The sequence below is a fragment of the Merops nubicus genome, unplaced genomic scaffold, assembly GCF_000691845.1.
Source record: "Merops nubicus isolate BGI_N331 unplaced genomic scaffold, ASM69184v1 Scaffold52033, whole genome shotgun sequence".
Classification (NCBI taxonomy): domain Eukaryota; kingdom Metazoa; phylum Chordata; class Aves; order Coraciiformes; family Meropidae; genus Merops; species Merops nubicus.
This window is the reverse complement of record NW_008601945.1, coordinates 2038-19118: the sequence shown is the minus strand read 5'-3', so window position 1 is coordinate 19118 and position 17081 is coordinate 2038. Positions and strand designations below refer to the sequence as shown.

Genomic DNA, 17081 nt, shown 5'->3' with positions numbered 1-17081 from the left:
GTTGTCTACAGCAGCATTAGAAAACACTAGTTACAACAGACAAGAGATAGGCAGCCAAACACCACTGTGGGAAAAATGCATCACGATACTGCTAGTTGTGGCTGCCAAGCTTAACAGCTCCCTCAATAATTAAACAACAGTGCTTTTGCCCCCTTGTTTTTACCCTTCAGAGAGCTGTGTCTCCAGTAAAAGTGTCTCCATGTGGCCTGTTACACAGACAAGCTCTAAACACTTCTATCTCTTGCCAACATGCCAGCAGAGCCAATTTCAGTCCTGCTTCACAATATGGCACCAGTGACAAGAGCAGACCAAAATAAAACAGCAGAGGTGGCTGTTATTTTCATCCCCGAGTCATAGCAGTGATTGCCAGAGAAGGTTATGTACGTCCTATCCATTACAAGTCAGGCTTTAGTGCCTTTTGCGACGGAAGGGGAATTTCAATTGCCCACCATGTGTCGTGTTGCTCTGGTATAAAAACCTGGTTATAGCTCCAGTATATCAACAGTCCGGACTGGTGAATGTCATGTAGGAAATGGGAAAGACAACGTATGCATATTCTGCTTTTTAATGCAGAGGTCTTAAGCTAAGGTCTGTTTAAGGCAGCATTGTTGAAATCACGGATCTGTGGGTAGCAAGGATACGGGTAGGCAGCGAGGCAGAGAAGGAGGGAAGAGGACTGAACACAGCTGCTTACTGCCCACTGACACTTGCTGCAGTCAGCAGGACAACCATATCTGGGGAGGAAAAAAACCCAAGACAAAGTGTAAGAGAAGGATGAGAACCTGGTTGGAGGACAGACCAAAGGAAAGATGAGTCCAGCCTGCATGTGGGGTACTATGCTGAGAGAAAATTTTGTGTGGTATATTGAATGGAAGCAAGTGAGCATCTTGTGGGATGGTGGATCACTCATCTCACATGTACAACTAACCCATCGCTGCATATGGTCACTGCTATTCACTAACCAATGCTACATAAGGAAATGACAGGAACTACCCAGAAGAGGAAGGTAATTTGTTTACTGCAGTGGTAGAAATAGTGGTATCAAATTTTGCTCTCCTTTTCAGCCAGATATTGATCGTTGCATATGGTCTGATCCAAATGCAGTCATGTATGTATAATCAATCCCTAACAGGCCTGGCAAAAAAGGGAAAGTGTGTCATACTGGATACAGGATGCAACTTCTCCAGTTAGAACCTATTTGCTCAGAGGTGCTGGCTTTGATATCTAGGCTATTTTTTAACACTTGTACAAAATGGGAGCCCTAGGGGAGGCAGGAGTGAGGGCTGGGGTGGAGGTGGAGGGTGCTTCAGGAAAAGCAACAGACTCTACAAACTAGTGCTGCTGCATGATTCTCACAATGCGATGAAGTGAGTCTATAGTGGCAAAAGCCAGATATTGACAACAAAGCCAGTCTTCCAGAATAATTCCACAATCTCTGTCCAAGGACTTCTCTGCAAACTTGATCATCAGCAGCGTCCTTTTTATGTCCAGCCAGTTCTGAAGTACAGCATCTCTCCGCGCAGGGTTGGAAGAGGTACTTAGAGCGTGGAACAAGTCCTCACGTGGACCCCAGAGCAAACACTGAAGGATCCCCTTGGCTTCTGATATCAGGATTCTCTCTGAAGGGTTAGGATTCAGCAGGCAGCTGGCAAGTTGTTGAAGCCCTTGAGAGTAGAGGGAACGGCAAGGAATCTTGGGGAGATCAGCATGTGTATACTCCTTCTCCTTCAGCTCTGGATTCTCATCAAAGGGATTGGGTAAGTGCAGCATTTCGTAGATGAGAATGCCAGTCTGGAACTCATCACACTTTTTGTACTGTGTTGCAGTGATGATTTCTGGAGCCAGGCGGGACTGATCCCGTAGGACCTCAGGGTCCACCATATGACTCTTCTGCTTGGCCTGGGAGAAATTGCTCACTATTAATCTGGCTGGGCAAGCAGTGTTGGGACTAGGCTCCATGGACTCAGAGCTCAGAGGGTTGCCTCCAGGTCTGGAGTGAACCAGCAGCAGGTTCTCTAACCGGAGATCACAGTGTGTGATATGATAAGGTTTCAGGTGCTCCAGGCCCAAACACAGCTGTAACAGGAGTAGACAGACCTGCCTCTCATATAAATCTGGGCTTTTTGCATGGCGAGGCGCAGAGTCTCGCACAAAGTCAGCCACTGTTAAGTATGGGACCTCCCGTGTGATGACCACAACACGGCTGCGTGGCTTGCTGATGGTCCCCTGTTTGCTTGAGCTGTCTTTCTGTGAAGCCTCTGTACTGGAAGGAGTGTCTGTGTTCTTCTGCTCAGGCTCTTTCTCCTCTTCTTCCCGCTCTTCTTCTTCCACCTCTGGTGCATCGGCATCCTCCCATGGAAGGAGACGAACTGGCACTTCAGCAAGGAAGTGGCCACAGTCCTGTTGGATGTTGAAGTTGATGGCTAGACTCTGCCGGATAGATAGGCTGTGATAATACTGCTGGGATTCCTTAGCTTTGCTCTTACAAATCTGGAGGAAGGAAATAAACAGAACAAACATAATGTAACGCTTAAATTTGTAAATCCTATATACTTTTAAAAAAAATAAATTACACACTTTTTTCACGGGTATCCACAGTCTAGCCCTAAACATAAGCACTGAAAAATTTTTACTGAACTGACGCTGGCAGACTAAGGCCCATGAACAGGTTCCATCAGCTAGTAAGGAACTGCAGACCACTAAGTGCAGGCAGCTGCCCCTGGGCAGTTCAATGGAAAACAGAGTTCAGGCAGGTGGAGCTTTTAGAATAGCAGCTGATACATGGTAAATGCAGTGAAGCTAACTCTACAGGTACTTGTTTATCCATATAATTTAATTTCATTTCATGTTGTTCTGTTAGCTTTGTGTGAAGCTTGAACAAGATAAAAATAATCTGCAGCGACAGGCGATACAAATAAACACGCATAGACTGTGTGAGGGTTTGATCAAATGACTGCACAGGACTGAGTCTGCCTGGCGTAATGGGCTCCCCGTCAGCAGGTGACCGAGTGCATGCTCCTTGCCTGCTCTAAGAGGCAAGGGAGGTCTGCTGGCTGCAGCTGGGGCGAGCTGACTCTTCACCTCTGTGCCAAGGGCTGTGCGTGCGAGGGGCAGGGCCTGTCCGCAAGTTACTTGCTGTAGCTCAGCTGAGGGGTGGAAGCTCATTAGAAGATGGTTCCTTAATTGCTTTCAATCATTTGTCAAGACCTCAAGTATATGGGTTCATTTTGCCATACATGGCTATATCTAATTTCTGTCCAGAAATACCTTGTAGATACATACATTATCACCGTAATAATTATCCTTAGTGTGTGCGCTGCCATAACAACTGGCAGCTCCAACCTCCTTACAAGAATCACTGGACAACTTAGCAGGGCCTCTGTTCTGAGGCATTTACTGATTAAAATTACAGCCCTGGAAAGATTCAGGCATGTTGACCTTTGCATATTAACCTTAGTTCTATTGACTTCAGTGAGATTGTTCAAAGCGTTTTAAAAAAAAAAAAGTGTATGTTTGAATCGTTATAAGTTTAGAACCTAAGTGTTCAATTGGTATAATGCATCAAGAGGTCCTGACTGCAAACCTCAGAGGAGGAGAAAACAGGAAGACAGCTCTCTTCAAATGAAGTTACAGCCTCCCTTAGCCTGCCTCTGAATGCCAAGGAAAGCCAGATAACTAAGGTTAGTGAAAATCAGCATTAATTCAACACAGTCACAACCACCAAGAAGCCCACATCTCATACTAGCCCTAAATGTAAGCATATGGTGACTTTTCTCCCCATTTCTCATTTTTCCTCCTCTCAGGAACTTACATAGGTAAGTTGTAAATTTACCTTTCACTAAATAAATAGTTTTCCATCTGTTACGTGGTTAAGAAACAAATAGTTCCATGGGAGATTTAGTCTTCTATGCTTGTTGATCAGAAAAGTACATTGTACAGATAATCATATGAAAGAAGACACAACTAGTAACAGTATTTTTATTGTCCTCCTGTCTTTGATACTGTGCATATTTCCATATATCAGAGGCATTTAAATTTCCCTGCGTACTATGTACACTATAGCTTAAACTGCCTGTTTATAACTGCCATTTACAAGCAAATCAATTTGAAAAATACATTTTCTAAGAGAGGAAAGACAATTTTCTGGAAATGTTTATAGTTATGCCTTTGTATAGTGACTCTTACCACTTTAAAATTTCAGATGTATTTTATACTGCTAGAGGGTGAAGGGAGTTATCAATGGAAGGTGTGGTGTGCCACCCCCCCAATATTTTTCAGTTTGGTGAATACCTTTTTTTAGTTTATGAAAAGGATTTCTCCATGACCACAAAAAAAGAAAAGCGAAGGAATTGAGACTTAGTCCTAGTTTCTAATTTTAGTTCTAGACAGCCTCTTTTTCCTACTTAGTTCAGAAAAGAGCTCTCCAATTTATTACTGGAATTTCAGTTAAAATAATAGGAGATAGGCGTTGCACCTCTCAAAATCAGCCTTGGCTCACTCGTTTTAGAGAATGCTGCCAATCCTAGACTTGTGATAGTACAGAAGGACACCTTCATAGGCCTCTGCGGATGTGGCAATGCTTCCTTCCAATTTAGAAATGGCTGGCCATGCACAGCTCCACCAGAAGGCATTGAGCTGTTAGGGCAGAGTCTGCTGCCTTTGCACCCACCCCCTTTTTCTCTGAGCCAGCAGCATTGGCCTGCGAGGCAAATCTTATCTGTACCCCAAAAGAGAGCTGTCCCCCTTCATCTTCTCCTTTCTCCTTCTTGCTATTCAATTCTATTTTACTTCAGATTAAACTGATAGCCCTTCTTCTAGCTGGTGTTAAAAAAAATACTGATTCTTTAACATTATACCTTTGACTCTTGGGAAAATGTAACTTTTCTGCTCTTAATTGTTTTCTTTTAAAAAATATCCAGGCCTCATTCCTTCTGTCTTTATTCCTGGCTTTCTGATTCTTGTTGCTCTTGTTTGGGATTCTTCCCATTCATTACACCTTTCTGATACAACCCTATAATGAATACAGTTACTCCAGTTAAGACCTCTCCAGCATCAAGCAGAACAGAGCTTTATATATAATGATCCTTGCAACACTTCCCAGGTTGAACAAGTCACACTGTTAACTCCATTATTACTGTGAGTCATTAAAATCTTCAGAGCAGTGTCCACTCTGAAATCTGAATCCACAGCAGAGCCAAACTTTCCCCAATGTCAGTTCTTAAATACAACCTTTTGTGTCAGACTTCTCTCTTTACATCTACAAAACAGAAATTGAAGACTAAATAGTGTTATGATTAAAAACAATACTAAAATGACTATGTTCATGAAAAGTTTTCCCCTTGTTATTCTGCTGCTAAAGACAACTAATAAAGAGAAACCCTCTAATTCCACAAATGCCCAATAGTTATGGGTTTTGGAGTCTTTTACTTCTCAGATTCTAATTTACCAGTATCTTGATAGAATGGGGAAAAATGTATTGAAAGCGGTGGAGACAAACTAAGTTTTCTTATTGATCTGTCCAAAGACAGTTTACACAACTTTCTTTTGTTTTATTTAGGGACAAACTTCTTGTACTATTTTACTATTTTCTGAGGTCCAGCTCCATTTTCTATTACCATTTTGCAACAGAGTAGCAAATGGTAGTGCTTAATACTATGAATGGCAATAATGCTCACCCTGGCATTTTTTATTGGAATAGTTCCACTGTCCCCTAAAACTATCACCTGAATGACCAGGATTTAAAATTTTCAAAGTGGCTTGAGTTATAGTAAGTTATACAACTAAATTATCTACATTTGAAAAGATTTCGGGAACAAATTGTGAAATTTGATGGCCTCGTTAGGAAGAGTTTTAGACTGTGAGATTTGCTAGAGGAGTGGATACAGATCTTCTTTTCTGTTTGTGACAGTTACTGCTATGTCAAAACTGTGAGTAAATACACAGCCCAGTTTTCTCTGCATGATTTTTAAAGCTTTTGTTTGTTGAAGTCATCTGCTTTAAAAAAATATGGAAATACCATTGCGTTTTACATATATAAGAAGTTGAATTCCAATTTTTGGGCACAGGACAAGAAAAAGGTGAACATACTTTTACTAAAATACCAATAGAAAGTAGGGACAATCAGTCATTTACTACTTGCTTTAATTAAATATAATCAGCTGAGCTATGAAGATATGGTACGTGATAATAACTGAAAGAACGGTGTTGATAAAGGCTTGGCAAGCCTTATTTCTAAGGCTGATAAAGACCCAGTTGTTCAAAAGATGAAGCAACGTTGGTAAAAAGCCCTTCCAAATGATGCAAGAAAGCAGTGAGAAAAAAGGAGAGGTACGAGTAGGAAGGAATGGAAAGTTTCCATCTTCCTTTCCACTGGAGTGCACCTTTCTTGTATCTTCTCTTTAGTGCATCCATACAATGGAAGCTTCCATCACCTTCATAGGGACAGGACAGGTTTCTTTGTATCCCATGATTTCAATTCCCCCTGCCCTGTCCCTGACCCTAAGCAGCCAGATTTTAATGTTTCAGAGCTTCAAAAAACTGTTCTGTGTTAGCTTTCATTTTTCCTTTACGAGTCCAGTAGCCTGCTGTGCCATGAACTGACTTCCACTTTACCAGCAGGAAATCTCATTTCCACTCCGTCCTATGCATTTTACAGGGCATCAGTGAACTTAAAGTACAATGAATATTGTGGGAAATGAATTTACAAGTGCTGAAAATGAGAAACACAGAAGATCACAAAAGACTGCACCATCTGTGCTACTTCGTTGTATTGCACAGAGGGACAACTGCAAATGGAATTCTGTGTAGAATGAAAGCTTGCTAATCCCAAATTGATAGCTTGTTCTTGGCACAACCTTATTTTCCAAGGAGGCCAGTTTGATCTCTGATTGACCTCATTTTCTTGATCTGGCCTTGGAATAGAGCTCTGACTTTTTAACGATGTGCCAAAATACAGAATTCTATGCAGCCCTGACTGAACTTGTAATGGGCTAAAAGTTGAGCACACATAGGTTTGTTTTGATCCAAAGCATGAAGTTCTGGGATGACCTTTAATAACATTTCTGCCAAGAAGATCCACTATGAAACTAAATCACTAAAAAAAACCCCAACCCCATCTTAGCACACTGTGACAAACTAAGCAGAACTAGAAAATTTTTGTCAGCTGCAGATAGCAAACCGTCAGCCAAAGTCAGACCACTACTATTTGCTTCCAAATAGGTCTATTTTACACCTGGGACACGAACCTTAGCAGAAATCCAAAGATTTTACTGCTAGAAGAACTTGTGCTGCCCTGTAACAATCAAAGCAATAAATTTTAACTGCTTCTTTTGAGCTGTCTGTTATCTTTGCAATTCTTGTTATGCTACCTGAACTGCAGTGCAACATGCGCCCGTGGCCAAAACACACATGCTGCAGGCCACAACCCTACTGTATTTTTATGTCTGTATTGTTCCATGTGGACTCTGAATCACAATTTCTGTGTCAGTCTCATGATACTGTAATTTCCTTGAGAGTTTAATACTGAAAGTGGAAGTAATTTAGGTCACTGCCACACAGTAACTGTCTTGTATAAGTACTATTCATTCTGAGTAAACTTTTTTTTTTTTATTAAAAAGAACCACCCCATTGTACCACTGCCTTATTCAGTCTGTGTAGGGATCCTAAGAACTGAGCTGGTCTAATCCACTTTATACAAAAGGCTGGTGCTCTCTGCTGCTTTTACTGTAGTGTAACCTTTCCACTACATATTTGGAATTACTAATAAGACTGTGGTTTCAGAGATGTGTTTATCCATTTTGTCCCAGATCTACAAGCTGCTTAGAAGGCTGTACTGCACTTAGTGAAGGAAAGATACCTCACGGATGAGAATTTTATGGAAACCTTTCTTCTAATGGAACTTCTATGTTTTCCCATTTGGAAAAGTAGTTTTCTGATCATGACTTATTTACTGTTGTTTTTTATATATAGATATATGTATGTATGTATAGTTTCAGTCCAAATAATTTCCACATGGCTTTCTGCAGCTTTTTTTGCAGAGGATATTTACTAGCAGATTAGGTGAGAGTGAAGCAAAAAACATAATATAATGCTTTGAAACAACACAACTCTATAAACTATGTTTCCTCTAATATCCACACCACCAGAACAAGCTGTGCTCATTCTCCACCAAATTTATCAGACCATCTTTTGCTGGGGCTACCACCAGAGTGCAAAGGTGCACTGGTACATTCATCTCTTTGTAATGCGATAGTAATCTGGTGTTACGAGATTTTGTACAAATCCGATGCTGGACGGATGACTTATAAGTCAAAGATCAACTTGGGATAAATGTTAAGGCAAAGTTTAAACAATGCTGTATAAGTCAAGGTATTAGCGTAGAGAATGCAGTAATAAAAATATGCACAAAAGAAACAAATGAAGAGAACCCAACTTGGCTGAACATATAATACATAAGATATGTCAAAGAGAAAATTAAAAGATGGCAGCAGGCCCATATCCTGGTCCTGCTTGGCTTATGAAGAAATCAGAGAACACCTGTAGCCAGAGTATATTCCCATACCACAAGGTGCTAGGGAGGGCATTTTCAAGAGTAACTAACTTTTCCTCTCATGGTAACAGCACAACAGCTCATGGTGACCTCCAGATAAAGGAATATTTTGTGGATATCTCACTGACTCTCAAGACCAACACACCTATTAGGCTGCAATACATTTTATTACTCTGAGAACTATTTTTAAGACATCTGAATTATGAAAGAAAAAAGTACATATCTGACTGTACAACTTTTCTCACTGGCTTTCTACAAGAGAATGTATTTAGGGGGACAGTAGATAAGAAAACAACTACATAGGTCTTGCCTGTCAGAGAATAATTAAGGGCACATCCATATTGCGCAAAGAGGAATCACATTAGTGTTCTAGGTCCTAGGAGCAACCAATTTTTCATCATTCTATTGCAATGTATTGCAATCAAAAAACCCCAAAATGAGTAGTGCCGGGTTGTTGATTCTGCACCCAGAGCAGATTGCCAGGTATATTCATGGTCTGACTCTCAGCTGTTTGTACTACTGGATGTGGCATCCGCAAGACATCCATATTTCATTTCACATCTTTTCAAAAAGGGGTCTCTGATAACTCAAGAAATAGAAATGGTCATGCCCATAAATCTGCCTTAAAAAGAGGCGTTTTCAAGTTTCAGAAGAACTTATCAATTGCCCCAGTCTTACCTTTTCTTTTATTTATCTATTTCTTGTAAACAATTGTGCAGGAGTGGTAACAACATTTTATTGCCATAAAGCCCCACCCTTCTGAGAAAGGCAACATGCTCTATATGGAATACTCAAATAGGCCTCACACACATGTGCTGGGTAATAAAAGTTTTATCTCAGTTTCAACAAGAAGGAATCAGAAGTTCAGTGATTTGCTCAAGGTCACACAGGAAGCCTGACAGAGCTATGAGCCTCAGCTGTCTTTCTCACTATCATCCCACCAGATAAGCATTGGGAACTGTACGGATAGAGCACTCAGAAAGAATTACCTGTATAAAAGTCCAGTAAGTAACAACATCTAGTGAGAGACAGCTGCCAATTACTCATTAATATATTAGCAGTATATCTAGTAAATCTTATTCTAAAAGATTTTTTTATGTGTTAGCTGGAGAATAAACTAGACACAAATCGTTTGTTTTGTAAAAGGCCACAAAAGTAATGCTGACAAGTTCCACTTTTTTTTCAGTATTCCTTGTAAGGTAAGACTGATGGCAAGACAGTGCTCTTGAACAGCTAGTAATGAACATTGGTGAAAACAGAAGACCTTGTATGTGAACATAAAGACATATGAGCCTACAATTTACATTAAAATTACATGGCCCTGAACATGTAAAACTTTGAAATCTCTCCTAACTAAGAGTGATGATTTAGTATCACCTGCATGCAGATGAACCACAGGATTTTGTTATTACAGTTTCAAAAAAACTACCGACACTTTAAAATAGTAGAGCTTTTTCTACAACATTTCATTAAACAATGACTATGGTAAAGACTGAGTTGTGTTGATTTTGGTTTGATAATTTTGGAGCTACAATAAAAGCACATGACACTTAAACAGCAGATCCCAATGCCACATGTGGTTCCTGATAAAAGGAAGACCCTGGCTTTTGGGAATCCTACTTGTCACACAGCGTGGCTGCAAGCAGCTCGCACTTATGTTTGTAGGACCTGTCACTGCTGGGTGTGTTGCAGATTAGGGCTATTGTTGTGACATTTTGTCACTGAGCTCTACAGTCACCATTTCTCAAGCCCCTCTTACCTTGACAGCGTAATTGTTGAGAGGATCTTTTGCATAAGAAGCTGGGTAGTAAACCGCATCGCCTGCCTCACAGCACGGCTTGTCACTGGTGAGCCTGAAGTCTGACCAGCTGTCCACCCCAAATCGCAGCTGGTCTTTTTGCCCGGCCATGAACAAGTCTTCACATTTAAGTGCCAGCTTCTTCAGCGAATCAGCGTGCAGGCTTCGGATTTTACCTACCACCTCCTCTCGGTTTTCAATTCCTCGGTAAAGTGCTTGCCTTTGTGGCTTCTGGACACCTTTGCCCTGCTTAGTCTGCGAGATGCGTCTCCCTGGCAGAGACTCCATGCTATTGGAACACCGCTCCTTAATACTGATAGTGGTTAGGCTGGAAACACTGTTAGTTGCTGAGGTGCTTGCCCTTAGTTTTTCTGTAGGCCTGTCCAAGGAATCTCCTGACTCGTTGTCTAGGACCTTGAGCTCCAGGCTGACTGAAGAGCAGGCGCTGCTTGCTTCCCAGTTGGTGTCAATGTCATAGGTGGGGTTGGCCACAATGCACAGGCTGTTCTCCAGAGCCTGCTTCTGGAGGTCTCTGGGAGTTGGCTCTGTGTTAGCTCTCAAAATTGTTTTCTTTGGCAGTGGAGGTGGTGTTGGCTGCAAGTTGTTCATTGTCTCCTGGTCTACTAGTCCTCCAAAGGCAATGGCATCATCCAAAGCTCCCTTCGGTTGCCTTGGCTGTTTCGGAGGTATCATGGCTGCTCTGGACTGTCCTGCGTGATAAGATAACAGTAGTAGAAGATTTAAGTACTTTGAGTCTGCTGCTCGTATCTGCACTCTGCAAAGGAGTTTAAGGCAAAAAATCAAAAAGCTGCCTAAGGGCCCTGCCAATATTTTAAGAAAACCTAAATATCTGATAAATAAATCTGAAAAGATGAACTAATTAGAAAGCCAGATGGCCAAAACAGCATCATGTATATACGTCCTATAGAGCCAGCCTTTGTTTGACCTTGGCCTACATATTAAAATCAGTTTTGGTGCTAGCAATGCTGGCATTTTACATCACATGTACACTACCCTTGTAATTCCTTCTGCCGTCAACTGACCATAATATTATTCCTCACTTCCTATTTGAATGTGCCTGAACTGTGGGTGGATGCCACTAAGGAGCTTTGTGCAGTTTCTTTGAGAGGTGTATTTCTCTGGTACATGAGGTGATGTCTTTTTATATATCCACATAGTAGTCTGCAGAGCTCCTGTGATCACTTGGATTTGAAATGTGCTAAAGAGGCTGAGAGCATTATTCGGAATGGAAAGAAGAAAACATTAGACACAAATAACATAATTTAGATACTTTGGTGGACACCTCGAAAAGTCAGGATTGCCTTAGTAGATTCACAAAGTGGAAGCAAGGAAATTAAACCTACTTTCACCCAAGTTAACAAGTGTGTTGCCACTGCTTCCAAGAGGACTACAATCATACTTTGAGATTACAAAAACAGAAATATTTTTTCAATTTATTATTTAAAACTCAGCCCCCTCCAACTTTCTCTATAACATTTCCCTGACTCACTTGCCACGGTTACTTTTGTTTGCAATATTATGTTCATAGATAACCTGATTTAGATTCAGTCAAGAGATTCCACACGGCAGGTTACATACACAAAAGCACAGGATTTCCACTGGCAGACTGGGTTCAAACATTTGTGTGCTTCTAGGGAAGATAAACTTCCTCTCACGTATTTTGGATGGCTTTTAGAGAGGATAATTATGTTTTGTAACTGCCAGAGCTCTTGGAAATTAAGAATAAATGAAAGATGATAATATAAGAGAGAATAAAAAACAATAAGCAGACAATACAAATGACCAGCTTGCTGCTCTGGGACAATTAAAGCATTGTTACTCATATCAAAATAAGATTTTTCCACTCTTAATAACCAACTGCTATTTTCAGAGAAATTATTTTATATGTTTTGTACTACTCCTGTGAGGTTCATTGACTATGGCATAAGGTATGAAGCCAATTCTTACAGTTGCAATGCCGCAGAAGTGAAAAGGATGCTCTATATAGATTCAGCTAAGCATCTTTTCTAATAAGGGAGCGGCAAGTAGGAAGATGCTGCAGATTCTCTGACTATTAATAACATGGTCTGAATCCTTATAAAGAGAGGACTCAGTGGGAACACTGAACCAAACTAGAGAGGAATTCTTAGATTCGGATTTGAATTACGTGACTTTGTTCCGTAATTAATAACACATTTTGACTTCACAGCCTATGAAAAGAAAAAAGATAGTGTCCTTTACACTTTAAGATATGTTATTACAGTTTTTTTACAAATGCTACAGAACCTAAGATCCTCTTGGCCAGGATGCATAAAAACCTGGAACGCTGAAAAGGACGTCCTCATTTCAGATGATCAGAGAGGACTGTATATGTATCCACAAACAGAACAGCCTTAGCTCTTGAATTCTTAACAATCATTCTCTTTTCAATCATTCCAAGGAGACCACATCAGAAGTGAAAGTTATATCTCAATATCAAGAAACCCTCAGAGGAGCCTTATAGATTTTGCGATAAGCCTGGATATTCCAGTGTTTAAAAAACTCCACTTTGGGCAGGAAATTGTTAGCTTTGCACATGCACGGTTATCAGGGAAGACTGCTATGGACTAGTCCCCTGCGTCATCATGTTTTAGCAACCACAAAACAAAAATATTCAAAGGCTAGAAACATTGCAGAATCCATGTATATCTCTGAAGTCATTGTCAAGGTGAAAAAAATTTAACGTGCAGGGGACCCTCTGCTGCTCCTTTCTGATCTCAGTATTGCAGTGAGCATACTCTGCAATAGCAGCTCTTCCTCCCATCATTTGATATGCTGCAGCGTACGACAGTGGAACAGTTCAGGAACAATACCAGGTACCTTTTGCAACCACAAAGAGTGGCACGATTTAGAGTCAAAAGTGGAATTGATGTCTGCATACCAAACACACATCCAGATGCCAGTCTTTTGTGTGATCCCGAGACAAGTTCATTTCTACTTTGTATCTAATTTTCTTACTCATCCACACGTGTCCTCTTCCACAATTGCTTACTGTTACAAAATCTGTGACCTATGTCCTTCTCCCCCTGGCAACATTCTGCGTTAAAGATCACTTGCCTGTTTTCTCATTCTTACCCTCTTCCCCAGTATGCTAAAAGTGCCTAACTGCTGGGGTTTGAGAAAAGCTACTATTTCAGCAGGCAGTTTCCCAACATGAGGTGCCTGTGCGACTTTCTAATCCAAGGACTTCACAGATGCTAGAGGGAAAGAACAAGAAAACAAATTAGAGCAAGACATGTATCTCCAGTAGTAGGAGCATAAGCCCTCTTCAAGAAAGGTAAGATTCATAACAACATTTCTTGGTTCTCTTATTTTCCATCTACTTTAATGGCCCTGTCCTCCAAAAGCCATTCATACAGAAGAATCTAGCTGTTGCTTTTGCATAGATACTGGAACTGTGATATCAAAACATAATGGAAGAAGGTTTTCATAACCAGAAGTTGTCTTTGCAGATGTCTGGTGCGGGTGGCAGGATCCAGAGAACTGCATGTACAAGTCATTATGTAGTTTCTTTTTCAAGTATGCTCATCTGAGGAAAATGAGTTTTTCAAACATTTCGTGTTACACTGTAGTTTCTTCCCACAAGAACAAATTTTCCATATTGAAATCTAACTATCTGTATTATGTGTTTGCAAAGCTTTATATCTGGAATGTTTTTATGCAGAGTTCTTAATGCTGTATGTTTCTTTCATGCTTATTGGGCCAGTCTTTCCAGCTCACCTTTCCCCAAGCATGGTGTGATACTGCATGTCCCACATTTTTTAAAATTCATTGTTTAGCAAGAAAAAGGTTAAGTTTTGTCCCTGTCAAAAGCACAAGAGTGTCCTTTTCCACACAAGTACTGGCAGAGCATTTGCTTCTTTTTCTAGCCTATCATCTTCTTCTCCCCTTGCACGCTTAAAAACTCGTCGTTTCCTTACCGACTGCTCAGACTCTCCAACATTATGAGGTTCAGCCTGAGCTATGTTCTTGGGAAGCAAATGAAAAGGACAAACAGGCATAATACTAGGCTAGCTCTTACAGAGATCTTTGAAGTGGCTTACAGATTGTTCAAAGCCAGAAAAAAATTAACACTTTAGAGACAGCAGCTTTCTAGAGAGCTTTATGTAATTCTGCAGTTCAATAACATCTTCCATTATAGAATCTCACTACACTATTTACATATTAATACTTAAGTCTCCAGACACTATGCAGAGGCCTGAAACTCCAAATCAGCCCTAAAAAAGGAGCATTTAATTTTCATTTTCCAGATAACTGATTTATCATCAGACTTTGCATTGGAATTTATTTATGTGAGCTCATGAAACTATCACATCTGACACTGAGTTCAAGTTTAATTCAAATTTATATTCCCTAAGCATGCTTTTCTTAGAGTAATGACATGCATAATTTTTGTTTAGATATCTTAGTCCATGTATCTTTCTTTTTGGCTTAGATCAGATTAGCAGTATACATTGACAAGAAATTTCGGAACTGTGAAGGAAAATGCTTCTTTAACTGGGGAAACAACCAGTGGTGAATTAGGCAAGTCAAGTGGGTGACATGCTGCATGCTTCCATCCTTCCTTGGACAGAACTATTCAAGAGATGTTTATTGCTCCACAGTACGTAACATGTTAGTCCAATACGCCCGTGGCAGCAGGCTGCTTCTGGACTTTCTTCAAACTCATGTTGCTGTTGACATGGTAATCTATGCTACATTCTCCTTTATTCTTGAAAGCCTTTTCCTGATTATATGCCATTACCATCTCTCATCCAAGGATAACGACCCTTTGTGGGATGATGTGAATTAGAAAAGAGAGTTGAAAACAATAATCTAGTATTCACAGTAGAAACTACACTGTTGCCATGAGCATTAACTCTGTTCTCAGTTGTAGTGACCATTTAGTCACCATTTTAGTGACTTAATCCCTAATCCCCTAGTGCAGGGGTTTAAATGAAAGAAGAGGACCTGGAGGGCTGAAACAGCCAAAATGACTCTCACCTCTGCCATTCTCCAACTTACCACATCAGTTTGACAAAAATTTGTGTTTTGCATTGCCAAGAACAGCAAAAATTAGTAATCATGCATGCAAAACGAGAGTAACTAATCTTCTAAGATCACATCTATCAAAATCCCAACAGAACTAAAAACTGTGGACTCTTTAGAGTAGAGACCATCAAGGAATTCTGAGTGGATCCTACGTGTCTGCAGGAAGCCCACTGAAGGATAGGGCTGGGCTGCTCATCCCGCTGGATCTTGGAGCAGTCCAACAGCGTTGGCTTTGGGAGCCTCTGCTGACCTGTTTGTCCCTACCACCAGGAATGGAGTTAGATGTCCCAGTAATTCTCATGGCAGTACATCCCCATTTCATGTTACGAAGTCCAGTTATCAAGGCTGATGAAAGCATTCACTAAGTAAAATCTACAGGTTGGCCACCTTCTGCTGTCCAGATTCCCCTTCTCTACCCTTGACCTACTACTTGGCTTCCACTGCTACCCCCTCCCCTTGTACTTGGATATTGATCATTCTTTGCAATCTGCATTTTTATTACAACACAGAGCCTCGAATAGATTTCTCTGTAAAAGTAGCAGATCAATTATACTGATCTTTAATACCAGTACAAACTACATCACTCCTTGATAAACTCCTACCCTGACTGGAAAAAATAAAAAAACAAAAACCCCACGAATGTGTAAAAAGAGTCTTACAGCAACTGCAAGAGCAACCAGCATGCTTCACAGCCCAGGTTCCAACTGATGCAGTACATGAACATCACTATTCCATGAAATTGCTCAGTACACAGACTTACACAAACCTGATGGCTAATCCTGCGTTACACTCTGTTATTTACACATTTATTGTTAATTGAATAGATAAAAATCTTACCAGAATGATAATCTATATAGCAGAAAGGAAGGCTAACATTCGTTAAGTGACACTCATGGAGCACCTCCAGTTTCTCACCAATAGTTTGAGACTGCACAGAGCTATAGTAAGATGGGCTGCAGGTACTAAAATAAAAATTTCAGACGAAGCAACTTCTCTGCCTTGGTGACTCATCAAGTTTTGCTTGCTGCCCATTCTCCATTATAACACACTAAAAATACTACCTGTGCTAATTATATATTATACAAAATGCACCAGACTGATACTATAATCACTGCCTGTCACTGAACTGTCCGTTTTAATCAACAGTGATTTCACTATGTTATATATAGCCTGGCTAAAGCACACTGCCCAGGTCCAACTTACCGACTGAGGCAATACTCCATGGCCGATGCTGTGATTTGGGATTTTTTTCCAGTGTAAGCAATCATAAAACCTAGAAACTTAGCTTCCATTTTTTTTATCTTCTCTTTGGGTGTAAGGAGAAAAATAGCTGAGAATAAAAGAACCTGTTTTTTTTTTTTTTTAAAAAAATTACAGAAATAATATCCTGAGCATATTGAAAATATCTTAATCTTCTCAGAGCAATGCAAATTCAATCAATTAAATTTCCCCAACAAATTCAGACAGAGATAGAAGAATTTAAAGATTTGTAAAGGAAAGGATTTTAATCATCTAGTCTATTGTCTTCCTTATTGTAAGCTACAGGCTTACCTGAATTAACTTCTGTTAGAATAAAAGAGCACACCTTCAAAAAAAGAGGCCTTACCTTACACATTTGAACATTTGTTTCTGCACCTAGATTTAACTGGCGGCCACATTTTTTTC

At 40.3% G+C, this 17081-nt stretch overlaps 1 protein-coding gene across 1 annotated transcript; it reads right to left on the bottom strand.

The window, feature by feature from the left end:
• Window positions 1-1332: 1332 nt before the first annotated feature.
• LOC103770866 (pseudopodium-enriched atypical kinase 1-like) lies at window positions 1333-16639 on the bottom strand. The gene is made up of 3 exons (XM_008938146.1): window positions 16620-16639; window positions 10308-11121; window positions 1333-2490 (listed from the first exon to the last, which is right to left on the bottom strand). The coding sequence occupies exons 1-3, from the start codon at window positions 16637-16639 to the stop codon at window positions 1333-1335; spliced, it is 1992 nt and encodes a 663-aa protein (XP_008936394.1).
• Window positions 16640-17081: the final 442 nt, after the last annotated feature.

Bases quoted from the DNA above. Each gene is read 5' to 3' on its own strand.
- LOC103770866 (XM_008938146.1), bottom strand. From the start codon at position 16,639: ATGGAGTATTGCCTCAGTCG. The intron at 11,122-16,619 runs GTAAGTTGGACC...ACTCCTTTGCAG, and splicing joins ATGGAGTATTGCCTCAGTCG to AGTGCAGATACGAGCAGCAG. The intron at 2,491-10,307 runs GTAAGAGGGGCT...TCCTTCCTCCAG, and splicing joins TCAACAATTACGCTGTCAAG to ATTTGTAAGAGCAAAGCTAA.